This window comes from Cucumis melo, chromosome 11 (assembly GCF_025177605.1).
Source record: "Cucumis melo cultivar AY chromosome 11, USDA_Cmelo_AY_1.0, whole genome shotgun sequence".
NCBI classification, from domain to species: domain Eukaryota; kingdom Viridiplantae; phylum Streptophyta; class Magnoliopsida; order Cucurbitales; family Cucurbitaceae; genus Cucumis; species Cucumis melo.
The window spans coordinates 4,165,821-4,184,029 of NC_066867.1; the positions used below are offsets into that span (position 1 = coordinate 4,165,821).

At 35.6% G+C, this 18,209-nt stretch overlaps 1 protein-coding gene across 1 annotated transcript; it reads left to right on the forward strand.

Moving 5' to 3' along the window:
• Positions 1 to 447: 447 nt before the first annotated feature.
• LOC103499677 (glutamine--tRNA ligase-like) lies at positions 448 to 17,893 on the forward strand. The gene is made up of 24 exons (XM_008462720.3): positions 448 to 874; positions 4,147 to 4,377; positions 4,623 to 4,673; positions 5,287 to 5,358; positions 5,508 to 5,607; positions 5,730 to 5,825; positions 6,788 to 6,849; positions 6,998 to 7,099; positions 7,199 to 7,294; positions 7,549 to 7,701; positions 7,808 to 7,863; positions 8,063 to 8,153; positions 8,241 to 8,327; positions 8,535 to 8,732; positions 8,812 to 8,910; positions 9,695 to 9,826; positions 9,913 to 10,049; positions 10,162 to 10,261; positions 10,345 to 10,440; positions 10,918 to 11,018; positions 11,109 to 11,214; positions 11,311 to 11,400; positions 11,501 to 11,630; positions 17,610 to 17,893. The coding sequence occupies exons 2-24, from the start codon at positions 4,240 to 4,242 to the stop codon at positions 17,699 to 17,701; spliced, it is 2,385 nt and encodes a 794-aa protein (XP_008460942.2). The 5' UTR covers positions 448 to 874; positions 4,147 to 4,239; the 3' UTR covers positions 17,702 to 17,893.
• The last annotated feature ends 316 nt before the right edge of the window (positions 17,894 to 18,209 follow it).

Here is an 18,209-nt window from a genome sequence, read left to right on the forward strand (position 1 = left end):
CCACATAGTTTTTGAAGGACAAGTCCCATTCACTACCAAATCGTATAAACATTTGACGCATGACCATTGATATTATGCGGTCTTCCAATCTTACATTAAGCAATTGATAAGAGTTTTAGATTAAAGTAAACGAGATGCACGAAAATCTAAGTGATTGGGCAAATTGTATTACACAATGAGTGATGTTATAAGAAAACCTTCAAATACAAAAACTTACAAATCCCATCTCGTTTGGGTTTGAAGATCGATCCGAGCAATTATAAAAGTGATGGATAAAAAGAATTCATCTAAAACTTTGAGAGAGAACAATTGAAGAAGAACGTTAAGAGTAAAGAATGAAAATAAAATTCAATGTTTGAGAACGACTTTCCTTGTCCTATAATTGATACAATTCAAGATCATTCAATGTTGTTGATAGAAGGTTAGTTGAAATTACAAGTTTTGATGGAATGTTGATGATTGATGCATCGAAGATAATGGTAGAAGGTTTCGTGGAAGAGAGAGGGGAAAAATGACCTCATAGGGTTAATTTGTGAAAATTTTCCACTAAAGTTGAGTAAAAATAAAACCCTAACTCACATTTTTTTCCCTCTCCATTTCTTTCTCGTTAAACAGCGCGCCACCTACATCCTATATTCTCCGGCGAAACCACACGGACAGCAGCGCCAGCGCCCACGACGTGAGCACCTCCGGGGGTGACAACGCGACAACGGCGGAAAACCCACGGTCTTCTGCGTTCTCTCTTTGCCACTACGACGTGCAAGCGACTATTTCAATCTCCGGCGACTCTTCCGACGACGAGCAACATAGAAGCGACGGCAGAAAGTCTAAACCAGCACCAAAGACTCACTTCCGAGAAAGCCACGCGATTTTGGTAAGTTTTGGCTTCAACCCGATCCATTTTACCTCTGCTTAGCGTTACTACTTCCTAGTGACGTCAAAGTTGTCAGTTTAGGCTTGCTCGAATTTCAACCAGCAAACATTTGAATTTTCTTTTGGCAAAATTCTGTAGGTAATTGCACTCTAAACTCCTTTAGGTGAGTGCTTAGCTTAGCTTTCCAACCTTTAAAACTTATCTGTTGTAGCATTGGACTGATATCGAACCTGATTCGAACCATTTTCCAGCGACATTTAAACTCGTTCGAACCCATTTGAAAACTTATTTGTCTCTTTCAAGAACCAATTTGTTTTATGAACGATTTAGGCGTCAAACCCCTATTTGAACTTTTTCGAACACATTATAAATTCTGTAAATTATTGTATAACTCTTGGGGCCTCTTTTGTAGTTTGGAGCTAATTCTGAGTGAATTAAGTCTTAAGTTCGTTTTGAAGGTAGGAAATTCTCCCTTGAGCGTCACTGTAGTTTGATGATTAGGATTCTCAGACTAGGTTTGGCATCTAGAATCTCATTGTCGTTGTATAGGAAGTCTTGGAATTATTTTAGAAGCACGACAAGTAAGTGGGGTCTTACTTGATGTGCTTATTTGTTATATTTTTTGCATGTTATGTGCTTGCTGTATACTACATTTGGTACTTACGATTTAAGAAATTGTTATTTTTGCACTATTGTAGCTCTGGATTGATTAGCATGTTGAGAAATTGTGATCAAAGTTAAGCCAATGCTTATGTTGGGTGTGTGTTGTTTCTTGTATCTTGGTATACGACATGTAATGTGTTGAGAATACTTGGTTAGACATGTGTTTATGATGTGAGCATTTGATTATGTTTATGGGTCTGACATAAAGTAGGACTCGGAGGTAATTCTATGGCATTCATGCATTTTGGTTAGATTGTGTGAGCAAAGGTCTAAGGGTTATGTGTTATAATTAAAGGAAAGTTGGGTGAATATCGAAGTCACCATTGGAAATAAAGAGCATCAAGACCTTGAGTACGGTTGGATGCTTAATTTGAGGCCTTAGGTATGACTGAGTGTTGAAGTGCTGAGTGCTATAGAGAACATTGACGGGTTGGTTTTTGGAGTCGGGTCAATTTTCTCAATTTTTTTAAATATCCTTTTGTTTTTTTTAAGACTTTAGGTGGAGAGAGTAGACAATTTTGTTTGGTTTTGTGCTTCTAATGAACAAAACGAAAAAAATAGAATGCGAGAAGAAATGAAGATAAAAATAAAAAATCGAAATGATATAACTTAGAAGAAAAAAAAGAAAGAAAAAAGAAAAAAGAAAGGATTGAACTACTTAAAATCAAGAAGAAATGAAGATCTACCAAAAAGTCAGAAAAGAAGAAAAAACCTAGGGAGAAGAAAAAAGAAAAATGGAGACTAAAATTTAGGAGAGAGACTCATTCATGGTGCTGGGGATAGTCGGAGGAAGTGGGAGAAGGGAAGACAATTAAGAAGAGGAAAGAAGAGAGAGAAGGGAATAGCTGAGAATGGGAAATTGGGAATCGTGGATGGAGAAAGAAAGGCATCATTTATTTTTTTTTTGAAAATGGTATGTGGTTTTGAGAAAGTTATGGTCAAAACCATGGGTGTGCCCATGGTTCTCTAAAAATTATCCTCATTAACGAGGATGTGAAAAGCTAGCTTTTTTCTTCTTTAAGTGACGGACAATCGATCCGTCGAATTTGTTAGTATTGTTACTTTGGTTGGCCAATGATTTTGAACTTTATGAAATTGACACTGATCAACTCTCCCCTTAAGTCGACCAACTGACATTTGTTCGATTGGTTTATTTTGATTGGATTGATTTTTGTGGGTACTTTAAACACCCCTAATCCTAAGTATGGTAGGGGGTCGATGTTTCAGGAAGGAATTAGTCTTAGGAGGTCTGCAATATGTTGCAAGTCATTAAAACCTTGAGTATAGTCACAGTTCAAGGGCTTAGGCACGGCTAAGAGTTGAACACTGAGCACTGTAAAGAACAATGAGATCTTGAGTACGGTTAGGGATCAACATGTCTCGAAGGTATTAGTCTCATAAAGTTTCAATGAGAGTTGGATTTGGAGGTAGAGTGAATGATAAAGAGGCTTGTTTCCGTTTAAAAAAGAAAATTGAGCGTGCAATTTGCATACTTACAATGTGTTGATTAATGTGCTAACATGTTATGGTTTTTTTGTATTTTCCATGTTTAGTAAACATGTTAATTGTTAAATGTTGTGATAGCACGTTAGGCACCTTGTATGTTGGTCGATGGCTCTTCAGGTGTGAGTAACTTAGTAGGCATGGTTTGTATTGATCCACCAACAGATTTTGTAGGTGATGTTTAGTTTGATGGTCCTAGTGATGCTGGAGTGGAGGTACGAGAAGAGGAAAACCATAACTAAAATCTAGTTCTTTTGTAGTTGTTCTGGATGTGTTTAATCCAGTTGCCTTTTATTTGGTAGTTGAGCCTCGTATTGTGAACTTCTTGTTATTGTTTAATTCCTTATTGTTTTCCCCTTGATTTAGAGCTAGAGTGTAGGACTGGCATTTAATCTTAAATTTTTCGTATTGAGAGTTTATAAACTTTTTTGGAGGTTTGGAGTGGTTTTAGAGGATGAAAGTTGAATCTTCCTTCATTTTTAGGTATTGTTGGTTTTCTGACAATGTTTTTGTTAGAAGTTCCCTTTAGATTCTGGAAATGTTTTTTCTGTTGAATTTTAGGTAGATTTAGATTGTATTGATAGTCATTGGTGGAATTTTTGGTCTTCTGGGTACTGGGTATTAGCTATCAGGCGATAGCACAAATGGATCATTTTCATCGTTATGCCGTGAAACTGCCAAATCTTTTTGGAGCATCATAGTTGGTTAATGATTATGGTAATTTTGGTGATCTTCCTTAGTTTAGTGTGAAAATTTGGGGATGTTACATCTTGGGTAAAAATGATCTAGGGGTGAATGTTGAGCACTGTAGATAGTGTTCTGACCTTGAGTAAAACTGGTCCGGGGTTGACATTGCTCAAACTCGAAGGAGTTAGCATGAGGAAACTTATTTATTTATTTTTAATTTTAATTTTAATTTAATATAAATGTTTTTTTTCTTAAAAAAGGATTGCTTAAAGGCGTATGATTTTGTCTTGCAACTTGCATGGACTGCCATTTTCTATCCACTAGGTCAAAGTAAAACCTTGTACTAAAGTTGGAATCCAACGGCAAAATCTTCCACCCATTGCTCACTGATTCCTTTTGATTCTACTTGGTTTTGTTAGGGGTTTTCTCCAGTATCTCCATTCTCCTCCCTTTTCCAGACTCCATTCTGAATCCCTTGACCTCCCGTTACATTCCCTCTCTCTCAAGTGAAAATGACGGCGAAGAATGAGACTATTGACAAGGATAAGTTACTGGAGCAGTTTCTGAGAATCGGATTGGATGAGCGCACTGCACGAAACACCGTTGCCAACAACAAGGTTACCGCCAATCTCAATGCTGTTATTCACGAGGTATTCTCACTTTTCTCACGTCTTTATCACTCTTAATTAAAAAATGAAATAATAAGGAAAGGAAAGGAAAGAAAGAAAAGAAGCCGATATGTAATGTCTGGTGGTCATTAAATGAGAGAGATTTATTGTTTTTCTTTAACTTAACAATTCTGCTATTTGTTATCCTGATTTGACTTAATGAAGCTTTGAGGATGCAAAAATTAATGAAAGATTGTCTTTCATCGCCCTTTGTTCTTTATTTTCAGGCTGGTGTGCTCGATGGATGCAACAGGGCTGTTGGAAATCTCTTATATACTGTAAGATTATCTTACTACTTTTAAGTTTTCCTTTACTCGTTCAATTGAGGGGATTATCAGCTGGATGGATTTTCTTGGATAATACTGTTAGACCCCCAATATTGCATGCATATAAGAGAAGGGGCAGAAAAGGGAATTGACAGTGCTGATGGTAATTCAGGGAGCAGAGAGAAAGAAAACAACACTGAGGGCCCATTGTGGGTATTGGATATTTATAGAAAGTTTTTTGGGGATTGCTGTTTTTAGGTTTTATGTTTTCTTTTTAGGTGAAAGCTTCCATAGCCTTTGTAGGAGAAGTTTCCAGCCTTCTCAAAGGAGCTGGTTATTATTATTCTTGTTGTTTACTGTTTTCTGGACTGTTGGTACAAGTTTGTGATACATTTTGATTTCTATTATCAATATAGTATAGCAGAGTGCTGCCTCTGCCTTGTCTTGTTGGGAATTTTCTGTTTTTCAAGTGAAGAATCCTAACAAATACTTAATTTGTTCAATTGTTACATTACTTATCTACATACTTTTGTACAAGCATCCACCGTTTCATTTTCTTATTCTCTTCTAAAGGAGACAATCTTCTCTGAACTATTTAATAGCTTGGTGTTGCATTTCTATTCAGGTTGCGACGAAGTATCCAACAAATGCTCTTGTTCATCGACCAATATTGCTGAAATATATTACCTCAAATAAGGTTTTCAGATGTTCTTAAAGAAACAACCATTTCCAACATCCTTGAAATACATTTTTTTGTGTCATTACTTGAACTTCTTGTTTAGGTTGCTAGATAATTGTAATCATTCAACAATCCATGATCTTTTAAAATCTTGTGTTACTTTGCAGGTAAAGATGCCAGCTCAATTAGAAGCGGCATTTTCATTTTTTTCTGCTGCTGGCCAAGAAGATATTAAATTAAATGAATTTGAAGATGCATGTGGTGTTGGTATGATAATAATACTTGTCATTTGGTTTGATCCTTTAGTCGGAGTGCACACTTATTATTGGTTTCTCTCTGTAGTTTTATTCTATACGTTAATACCTTGATTATATTATATGCTTATGCAGGTGTAGAAGTTTCCGTTGAAGAAATTAAGCAGACTGTGACTGAGGTTTTTGAAGAACATAAAAATGAAATTCTGGAGCAACGTTATCGAACAAATGGTTAGTACTTTTCTTGTAGTTGAGATTTGAAGTCTGTGACCTCTGAGATTAATTTTCATTATTGTTTGGTATTTTAATCTTCTATTAGAAGATATGTATTTAGTTAAGCCGTTACACCTTTATCTTTCTTTGGGTGGGTGCATTCTATACAAATTCAGAATGGATACAATAGGATACGACAATACGTCAATTTATGAAAAACTAAGATACAAATACGTCATTTTTCTTAAAGGTTTTTTCGATACGTATAAATTTAACACAAATACATTAAATACAATCCACCAAGGCATATTTTGAAGAAATGAGTTTCTATTCTGGGAAGAAGATGATGGTGCCAGGGACAAGGTTGGGTGTGGGCATTGCTTAGTCGTAACTTGTAACTAAGGGTTTCCTTCACTTTTCTTATCATTTATGTAATTATTCTATTACTCTATTATTATTTCTTGTCTGATGCTTTTATCAAAAGGCATATACTGGCATAGATCTAGTTCCCTTAGAGGTGGACCTGTGACAATGGCATAAATGACAATTGAACCACCATAAGTTAGCCCAATGTTCAAAGATATGAGTCTGTTGTAGATTTATGCTCTGGTAGCTACTTAGGATATTGAATACCCCACCTGAGTTTTTAATGTCAAATTTGTAGGCTAGGTGTTCCATGAAATTATTTAATATTTATCTTAGTAAGTAGTAAGCACACTTATGTATGGGGTGGAAATTGAAAAAGTAAGGTTCAGGGATGACAAATCCATTATAGGAGAAAAATTGAACGTAGATTCTATGGTTCGTCTCTGCACTCCGCAGCGGTGTGTAAATGCAGATTGCATGCCAGTTGGGATTCATATGCTGTTTGTTTTATTGAGGATAGGAAGTTCCATTTCGTTGCTTGCATATAGATACTTCTTACTTACAAATTTCTTCAAGTTAGGTCAATTATTTTTACCTATTTCTTTTGGTTGTAGTGGGTGACTTGTTTGGGCAGGTACGGAAGAAGCATCCTTGGGCTGATCCAAAGATTGTCAAGGTGCTTCTACATTATGAAAACATTGTTTTAGTAGTTCATTCTGGAATTTCATATGATTGGGTCATTCAGTTTATCTTTTTTTTTTAAAAGTTATTTTTTAGTTTTCTCTAACGTTGTTTTCCTCTAACCGTTTACCTTATGCTGACAGCAATTTATTGACTCCAAATTGTTTGAATTACTCGGTGAAAGGACTGCAGCAGATAATGAAAAAATAGCAAAAAAGAAAAAGGAGAAGCCTGCTAAAGTAGAGGTGAGCACCTCTTCTATACTGTGTAGTTCCTGATCTCTTTTTGTGATGACTAGTTCTTTTGTACCTTATTTTCTGTTTTTAACCTTGTCTCTCGTGCAGGATAAAACTGCTGCTATTGTTTCACCAGAACAACTTCCATCAGAGGAAGATCTTAACCCATATTTAATATTCCCTCAGCCAGAGGATAATTATAAGGTATTTGCTGTCAACTGTGTCCGTTTCCTATAACGTATTTGCTAAAAGATGCTTAGTTTCCTATAATGTATCACAGATCTTCTTTTATAAATAATTCTACATACGCTTCTCTTTGAATTTAGAAAAAGTCGTCAGCTGTTCTAATCTCTCCATTCCGAAGAGTTTGCATGAACTGAATTAGTAAATATAATCATGAAGGATTTCCTGTCAACTGCTTCCGTTTTTAACACGAGTTTTCTTTTGTACATTGACAGGTTCATACTGAAGTGTTTTTCAGTAATGGAACTATACTAAGATGTTCCAACACCAAGGAGCTGCTTGAAAAGCACCTAAAAGCAACAGGGGGAAAAGTTTTGACTCGCTTTCCTCCTGAACCAAATGGTTATCTCCACATTGGTCATGCCAAGGTAGTATTGGCTATTCTTTTTTATGTTTTAACCTTTTATCGATTGTTGTCTTCAGTCTTTCACCAGAAATTTTCCTCCGTTTGTTATTATCATTATGATCAATCAGGCAATGTTTGTGGATTTTGGCCTTGCAAAAGAGCGAGGTGGAGGCTGTTATTTGAGGTTAAATTTATTTTCTTGCATTGTGTAACAATCTTCGTTTATCATTTTTCTTTGTAACTATGCTTATCATTGATTCATTCTTCTACCTTAAATCTTTTTTGTGTTCAACAATTTCTGACCATTGCTTATCAACATTGTAGTTCAAACAACATATTTGACAACTTTATTTTTGCTGCTGTTCCAAAATGTGTGCTTGTAGGTATGATGACACAAATCCGGAAGCTGAGAAGAAGGAATATATTGATCATATAGAAGAAATTGTCAGGTGGATGGGATGGGAACCTTTCAAGGTGTAACTTTAGTCCACTTTGGTCAATTATGTATTTTATCTGTTTTTATATTGATATCATTTTTGTTTTTGTTTGTTTCCATTCCAGATTACTTATGCTAGTGATTACTTCCAAGATCTGTATGAATTAGCTGTGGAGCTCATACGTAGAGGTCACGCTTACGTTGATCACCAGGTCATTTTGCCAACTGTGTATTGTTTTTTTGTTGCACTTGAATTGCTATAGGAGTGTTCGTTTCCTTTTTAGATATCATTTGTGAGGCCTCAATGATGATAATTATCAGTGTTGATCAGTTAACTTTTATGTTTGTGTCAGTGTTTTTGTGATCCACGATAACATCAATCTGTTTGACATAAGTACATTTTCAATTATTGGTTTTAGACTCCTGACGAAATAAAAGAATATAGAGAGAAAAAGATGAATAGTCCCTGGAGGGATAGGCCTGTAGCCGAGTCATTGAAATTGTTTGAAGAAATGAAGCAAGGTCTGATTGACGAAGGCAAGGCAACTCTTAGGATGAAGCAAGACATGCAGAGTGATAATTTTAATATGTATGACCTCATTGCATATCGTATTAAGGTGAGACTGTTCTTAGCTTGCTTACACGCACATCTGAACGCTAGACACTGATGCTCTTTGTTGCAACTTTCACATCCAGTTTACTCCTCATCCTCATGCTGGAGACAAGTGGTGTATTTATCCAAGTTATGATTATGCACACTGCACGGTGGATTCTCTTGAAAATATAACACATTCGGTATGTTTACTTCCTTGATATGCTTTCAATTTTTTTCTTAAATTAGAAACGACAAGCATCTCATTCAACTTAACCCAGCGACTATGAACTTAACCAAAACTTGACCTAGCGGGCACAGGTACAAGGTGTCCCCTTTCTAACAAGAGACAAATGACATGAAAACCTTCCACTAAGTTGATGAAGAAAGTGGTAGTTACAAAAGAATTTAAGTTGGCCACTCCAATTAGAGACTATGATCTAAACAAGGTCACAAGAATATTCAAGAAAATTATGTTAGGAGAGGTAGATCAGGGAATTTACATCCAAACTCTTTGTTAGATTTAGTGGGCTTGGTCCAAGGGAAGATTTGACCTAATATTCTTTCCTTTTTTTATCCCAAACTGTATTCTATTTATTTTCCCCATTGTATCATTTGTTATTATGAGAAAATAATAAGAAAAGTAAATCGTGGTTTTTCTCTTGATACTCGGGTTTTCACGTCACTCGGTGTTTCTTTACTTTATCGCTTTTAACACTCTTTATGTATCTTTCGCTTATCTTTTGGGTTTTACCGGTTGGTTTATGGTCAATGTATTTATGTTAGCTTGCCTTTTTGAGATTATGTTATGTTTTGTGTTGTAACTCTATGAAAGATATTAGTGGGGAGATTTCTACCATCTCGAACTGGTGGTACTCTTGCATTTGCAACTTTGTGTTATGTGAAACACGTCGTGCCATACATCTCTAACTATGGCTCTCACAAATGTGATTTCCATTCATTCTTTTTCCCTATGTCTTCTCTCAGCTGTGCACTTTGGAATTTGAAACACGTCGTGCTTCATATTACTGGTTATTGCATGCACTGGATCTCTACCAACCATATGTATGGGAATATTCTCGCCTCAATGTTTCTAATAACGTGTTGTCTAAGCGTAAGGTGGGTGTGACATGTTTCTAAACTCATCTTTGAACAACTTAGATATGTGATCTTTTGCTATCTTACTGATGACGTGCCATTTTCAGTTAAATCGACTGGTGACCGAAAAATGGGTTGATGGTTGGGATGATCCTCGCCTACTGACACTTGCTGGTCTTAGGCGCAGAGGTGTGACATCAACAGCCATTAATGCTTTTGTTCGAGGAATGGGAATTACTAGAAGGTTGGAACTTTTAGTGTGATGCCTAGTATATAGGCATGCAAAGTAAAGTCCGTTGCATGTGATGTTAAATTTATTTATCTGTTTTAATAACTATCTGATGTTTTCACTACAGTGACTGTTCTTTGATTCGCTTTGATCGTCTTGAATATCACATTAGAGAAGAACTAAATAGAACAGCTGCACGAGCAATGGTTGTCTTGCAGCCGCTTAAGGTACAGAAAACATCTTTGATTGTTATTAGATTTCTTATATATCTTTTGTTTTGTGTTGTTAGATGAAATTTTCATTCCCCCAGGTCGTTATTACAAACTTAGAAAATGGATCAATATTGGATCTTGATGCCAAGAAATGGCCTGAAGCTCAGGCAGATGAGGCATCGGCCTTTTATAAGGTAAACTTGGTTTTCTTTTTGTACTTGTTAGGCGTCTGGCGTTGGTGATTTATACTAAGTACATAAACGATCTCCAAGAATTTTTTCAACTGTCAAACAATTTTCAAAATTGGCAATTATTCAGCTTGTTAAGAAGCATTTATCAATCATATTATGGTGAACTTAAAATGTGAACCATATCAATAATTACGCTCAATGTCTTATACTTCTCCATTTCTTTTGTAGTGGATAATATCTCAACCTTATTCAGCATATGTTGCACGATCCTTATTACATGATTTACACTATCTTATTAATATTTTGATTTTTTGTAATTTTATTTTTCATTTTCAAAGGATGTCTGCTTTCTCTCTGTGATATCTATTTTATCGATATACCATAATATTGTGTACACCATCTTATTCTCTTCTGGAATTGCTTTAACTACTGAAACTGAGTATAGCAGTTTTCTTTCTAATTGTCCTGTTTATGCATTAGGTTCCCTTTTCCAATATTGTGTACATAGAACAATCAGATTTCCGGTTGAAAGATTCCAAAGATTACTATGGTCTTGCACCTGGAAAGTCTGTACTTTTGAGGTATTTAATGATTGCAATTCTTTTTTGCCATTAATTATATTCGCATACAAATGCAAGCCATAAAACAATAATTGTCTTCTTTCTTTACAGATATGCATACCCTATAAAATGTACAGATGTTATTCTCGCTGATGATAATGAAACAGTACTTGAGATTCGTGCAGAATATGATGCTTCCAAGAAATCAAAGCCAAAGGTTTCTTTTGTTAGGCCTAAGTTTTTTACTCTCTAGTTTTAGATCTTCTTAAAGCTTGCATTACAATAATCGAGTTTTTCGCTTACTTTATTGCAGGGGGTCCTACATTGGGTTGCACAACCTTCTCCAGGTGTTAATCCACTCAATGTGGAAGTTAGATTGTTTGACAAACTATTCCTTTCTGAGGTTGGATTTTGGAATTGCCCTAGCTTTTCTCCATTCGTGTGTTTGTTTGCAATGCATTTTTTGTAGTTTGTTTTATAATTTGTGGTTTTTGCCATATCAGAATCCTGCCGAACTTGATGATTGGCTTGCTGATTTGAACCCACATTCTAAAGTAGTTATCCCAAGTGCATATGCTGTACCAGAACTTAGGAATGCTGTTGTTGGGGACACATTCCAATTTGAAAGGCTTGGTAAGTTTTTTTGGCTGCTCAGAGTATGGTTTATGCCTTAGTTTAATAATTATTATTTTTCCTTTATTATCATTACTCTTCTTTTATTTTTTTTTTTTTAAATTTTTGCGAGCATTCTGTTAAGAATGATTAAAGAACAAAAGAAAGATCAAACAAAATATATAGGCCAAAAGCAACTAAAGAAACTCTAGTTGGAGAAAACCCAAAGGACTTACAGAGGTAACGGAATTGTTTTGAGAGTCTGAGACCTACTAAAACCTCCTGCTCACTACTCCTCTTAAGCCAAAAAGTTTATTGAACTAACAAGAAGGAAAACATCATTGAATCTCTAAGCTTTTATAAATAGATTGATGCTCTTGCTCAGGATTTCTTTCGAAAATTGTCCATGCATCTACTTAAATTGTCTGATTTGTTAAAATGAACATACATTTAAGAAAAAATTTTTAAAACATATTCTGAGAGGGTGTAAACTGATTGTACTCGTAAAAGTTTTAGACTTAAATTGATACAACTATTAGGTAGGAGTTTTAATTGATACAACCTTATGTAATATCAAATTTGTTTTCTCTTAAATTTTTTCTTATCTTCCCAATGTGGTAAAGATGTTTATTTATACTAGAATTTTACAGTTGTGTAACTGTTTAGTTGTAACAACTTTAACAGCTTTTAGTTAGTTATCTAAATGGCTTATTTAGTTAGTCTATTTAGTTACATCAAATCCACCCCACCCAAAATCAACTCGTCCCAGAGTTGAACTAGTCAGCAAGCTGGAACTCATCTGGGGCGTGGTAGGTCTTCAAGTCTGCTACGTTAAAAACAGGGCTGATATGTAGGTCGTCGGGCAGTTCAATTTTATAGGCATTATCACCATATTTTGCTAGTACTTTACAAGGTCCAAGCTGTCTTTGTTTTAGTTTATTATACGTCCTTGCTGGAAATCTGTTCTTCTTCAGATGAATCATCAGTAGATCTCCCTCTTTGAACTTTACTTCCCTTCTTTTCTTGTCTTTATCTTGTTTATAAGATAAAGTAGTATTCTGTAGGTGTTCATGAACTTCTTTGTGCAGACTTTGTATTTTTTCTATCATATTTTCTGCTTCTATGGTGATATCTGCATCGGATGGCAGATTGGCAAGATCAAACGTAAGTCTAGGACTTTTAGTGTAAACAATTATAAAGGGGCATCTCCCGGTTGATTTGTTTTTCATGTTATTGAATGCAAATTCAGCTTGAGCTAGTGCTAGATCCCACTGTTTTGGCTTAGAACCACTTAGACAACGAATTAAATTCCCCAAGGTTCTGTTAGTGACTTTAGTTTGACCGTCTGTTTGTGGGTGTGCTATAGTAATGAATTTAAGTGTGGTTTTTAGTTTCTTACACAGTATTCGTCAAAAGTGGCTTAAGAATTTCACGTCCCTATCTGACACAATAGATTTAGGTATGCCATGTAGTCGTATTATCTCTTGCAAAAAGAGATTAGCAATATAGACAACATCATTAGTCTTTTTGCAGGGTAGAAAATGGGCTATTTTGCTGAATTCGTCTACCACTACCATTACAGAATCATTCTTTCTTTGTGTTTTAGGTAACCCCAGTACGAAATCTATTGATAAGTCCTCCCATATAGACATAGGAATTGGCAAAGGGTTGTATAGGCCAACATTGGTACTAGTCCCTTTAGCTGTTTGGTATATGGCGCATCGCTTCACAAAATTATTTGTCTTTTCGCAATTGTGGCCAATAATATCTGGAGGAGAGTATTTCAAGTGTCTTGTCTTGCCCGAAGTGATCAACGAGTCCTCCTGAGTGTGCTTCCTTTAGTAGGGTTTCTCTTAGGGACATATGGGGTATGCACAGTTTTTTTCCTTTGAAAAGAAATCCATCAATGATATGAAACTCTTCAGCTTTGAGGTGATGGACGCATTTGTACCAAATTCTACTGAAGTCAGCATCATCTTCATATAGGTCTGGTAAATGTTTGAATGCTATCATCTCGGATGATAGTGTAGAAAGTAAGGAGTGCTTTCTACTCAGTGCATCAACTACTTTGTTTTCTTTCCCACTTTTGTGCTTGATAACAAAATCGAATCTTTGTAGAAAGGAAATCCATCTAGCGTGCATCTTGTTGATAGATTTCTGTGCTTGGAGATATTTTAGGGAGAAGTGATCTATCAATAGGAGGAACTCTTTAGATAGGAGGTAGTGCTCCCATTGTTTTAGTGCTCAGATGAGAGCATACATTTCTTGCTCATAAGTGCTCCACATCTGTCTTGATTGGCTGAGTTTTTCACTGAAGTACTCAATGGGATGACCTGATTGAGATAAGACTAGCTCCAATGCCACTCACGGAGGCATCAACAACTACTTCAAATAGTTGTGTAAAGTCGGGGAGTTTTAGAATTGGTTTATTACTCAGCTTTTTCTTCGATGCTTCAAAGCTGTCTTGTTGTTTCTTTTCTCATAGGAAGCCTCCCTTCTTTAGGCAGTCTGTAATTGGGGCGGCAATGGTACTGAAGTTATAAATGAACTTCCTCTAGAATGATGCCTAGCCTAGGAATGCTTGTACTTCTTTTATTGATTTCGGTATTGGTCAGTTTCTAATTGCCTCGACTTTCTTTTCATCCATGAGGATGTGATTCTTCTTGATAATAAATCCCAAGAATGCTATTTCTTTTACACAAAAAGTACATTTCTTGAGGTTGATGTATAGTTCATTTTTGGCCAACACTTCGAACACTTGGTATAGATTTGTATTATGCTCTTCTAGGCATCTGCTAAAAACCAAGATATCATCAAAATAAACAATGACAAATTTATTAAGAAAAGGATGAAGTACTTGGATCATGAGTCTCATGAAAGTGATAGGAGCGTTGGAGAGCCCAAATGGCATCACAAGCCATTCAAAGAGGCCTTCATTTGTTTTGAATGCTGTCTTCCATTCATCTTCAGACCTGATTCTGATCTGGTGATAGCCACTCTTTAGGTCAATTTTAGAAAAAATCTCTGCTCCTCCAAGTTGGTCAAGTAGATCATTTATTTTTGGAATAAGGAACCTGTATTTTACTGTGATTTTGTTGATTGTCCTGCTGTCAGTGCACATCCTCCAACTTCCATCTTTCTTTGGTGTTAGTAAGGCAGGGACTGCACATGGGCTTAAGCTTGGTTGGATATGTTCTTTTTTCAGCAATTCTTCAATTTCTGCTGTAAAACAGCGTATTCTTTTGAGCTCATTCTAAAATGTGGCAGATTAGGCAGTGTAGCTTCTGGTATTAGTTCGATATTGTGCTGAATGTTTCTCAAGGGAGGCAATTCTAATGGTTCTTTGATGATATCCGGAAATTCATCAAATAGCTCCTTCACTCTCTTAGGGATTTCATCAATCTGTTCTTCCCTGATTTGATTAGTCAATACGAGCCCCAGAATATCACCTTCTCGTTCTTTAATCAACTTCTTTCCACTGATTGTTATGAAGGGGCTGGAGCTTTTCTTGTTCATTCCTTCTTTGTTCTTTTTCAAGGATTGGAGGATTACCTTTTTATTCATCCGGTATATGTATTTTCTCTCCCCTTATGCAAGGCTCGAGTATCATACTGCCATGGTCTTCCTAAGAGTATATGGCATACATCTATTTCGAAGACGATCTTTATAACTATTGCCAATGGATAATGGAATAGAACATATTTCTGATATTTGAGTTTCTCCTCCTTTCTTTATCCAACCAATTTTACAAGGGTTGGGGTGAGCTTCATTTTTAAGATTCAAGGCTGTCACTAACTTTCTTGAAACAAAGTTTTCACTGCTGCCACTGTTTATTATAACATTGCAAATTTTTCCTTGAATCGTGCATCTTGTCTTAAATAAACTATGCCTCTGTGGTTGCTGCTCTTCTTTTCGAGTGATCAGTATCTTCTGAAGCCTAAACCCTAAACCCTTAATCAGCCTCGATTAATTTTGATTCTTCTTCCTCTTCTTCATGACTTCCTTGATTTACATACTCGTTAGCATTTATTACTACCACTGTCTTACGCTGAGGACAGGAATTTGAGGGATGGTCGACTTGTCCACATCTATAGCAGGTTACTGAGAAATGTCTATTATAGGGATTTTTGGACCTTCTATTAGCTTCAGCTGTCTCTTTTTTGTTCTATTCTTCCTTCTTTTTTGGTTCTTTATTCTTTTCTGCCACAATCGCTTTATTAGTTCCTTGAGGTGCTGAAGTGTTTTTGGATGTGGAATTTTCCCACAATCTCAACTTCAATCGACTTTCCATCATTTTTTTTCTACTGACTCAGCGTATGCTATGGCTATCAGTCCCAAGTCCGATGATGCTTTGATACCAATTTGATGTAATATCAAATTTGTTTTCTCTGAATTTTTTCTTATCCTCCCAATGTGGTGTAGATGTTTATTTATACTAGAATTTTACAGTTGTACATGGTGGAGACCTCTGGATAATTACGTGGATGAAGTATTATTGTAGTGAAGAATTTTGATTATTTACCTTTTTTTTCATTTTCCCTATACATATAAAGGTGGAGACCTCTAGATAAAGACATGGAGGTGATTATAAAAGAGTTAAAACTGTGATGAAATGAAAATAAAAGAGTAAAATTAAATATTAAATTAATCTAGAGTTGTTAGATGTGTGTTTTGAAGTATTGTTTTCTTGAAAAAAAAAGTGATTTTAACGGTATAAAACTTTCACATCCCCCTCCCAAGGTCTCTTCATGCGACCAAGTGAGGTGTGACCGCCTAGACACTTAACGTCTATCTCTTCGCGATATAATTCGTTGGATGTCTAGTAAGCGGAATTCTACAACTCTTTCTTTTTGACGCATGTCATAGACTAACTAACTCCGTGGAAGACTTCAGTCAAAGAACTCTTACTCCATCTGAAGGCTACATTGTCTAAGGGTTATACTGCATGGATCAATTCCAATATAAGTCATGCAACGTATTCAAATGACCAACTCATAATGCATCGAACATAAAATCTGGAAAACTTAAGAAAGAGAATACTTCATTAACGTGTAGAAGAGTTTAAGGTAATATGTAAGTACTAAAATTGACTGAGATGTCATTCATACACTCCCATTGCCAAATTTTTGTTGTGCGGAATAATCTCAACTCATTAGCAAGTATAATGATCACTTACAATACACATACAGAGTGTTGTCCTATGCAAGATCACAAAACAAGTATAGGATATTCTTACACCAAATCACACAGCAAGTGTAAGGCTCCTCATACCAGATCACACAACAAGGATGAGTTGTTCATTGCATAGGGTACCAAAACATCTTGCAAGTCATAAATCATAATCCTTTTCAAAACACATACATTTATAAATCAAATGGCATTATCAAGTTCTTTTCTAGTCTAAGCACTTAGCCAACTCCTCCTCAACCTTGAATGATTGATAGCTTTGAATAGTCTTCTCTACGCCTCGTAAATTCTCCGATCCTCACTTAGCTGAAAGTTTTGATTAAGCTTTAAAGCTTGACTGAAACTTTCTATTTATAGACTTTTATGATGAGATTTTTCATGTCGGAATGATTACTTCTACCCGGCAGTGAGGTTCAACAAATCGCATTTTGCCACATAGCTCCTGTGGTCCAAAAACTTTGATCATCAATGAGCGATTGTGTCAGAACTGAGAATTGCCCTTAATACGTAAGGAATGACGTCAAGTACTTTTTTAAGGAATCTTAGGTAACACATAGAACTTTCTCAATGCTTGATTGAAATGTCTCAATTTGTCAAATCACAACAAGTACTTTCAGTCGACAACTCTTTATCACGTACAATGCTTAGGACGCGATTAGGGCCTCATAAAAACCCACTCTCAAACTTGCACGAAACATTTAGATAGTCTGTGTATAAGAGACTCTTCTACTTATGAAAGATGTCTATTAATTTTTCAAAATTTTGCCTCTGTTTTGGCTTGCTTACCCATCTATTTTCTGCATTTTTTTCCAGGGTATTTTGCAGTTGATAAAGACTCGACTCCGGAGAAACTCGTATTCAACCGGACCGTCACACTGAGAGATAGCTATAAGAGCAGCAAGTAAGTTGAAAAAGAAAAAAATGGCGTGAAAAAGATGGGAAAGAAAAGAAAGGTGTTTTAGCTGGTAAAATTTTCACTTTAACAATTGTACAACATGGCTGTTTGATTCATACACAACAAGAATGTTATCAAATTTTGTATAAACAAATGTTATTCTTATTTATTTAATGAGATTAATCCATAGGTTTTACGTAAATGTGATATATAATTTCATCAATGTATTACAAATATTAGTTCAATTAATTATAGATAACATATGAGTAATTTGTCAATTGTGATTATTGAAATAAAAAATACACACGATCTAAAAAATTGAGTGAATTGTTTGAAATCAATAGATTACGGAAAAATTGGACAAACAGTATGAAGAGGTTTGTTACAATTAACACCTCTAAATTTTGAATTTGATCAATTTGCCCCTCAAAATTTGTTAAATAGTTTCAATCAAACTCTTGGGCGAAATTTGGTTATTGCTTCTCGTTTGTTTGCTTCTAAGCCTTAATAGGAATGGG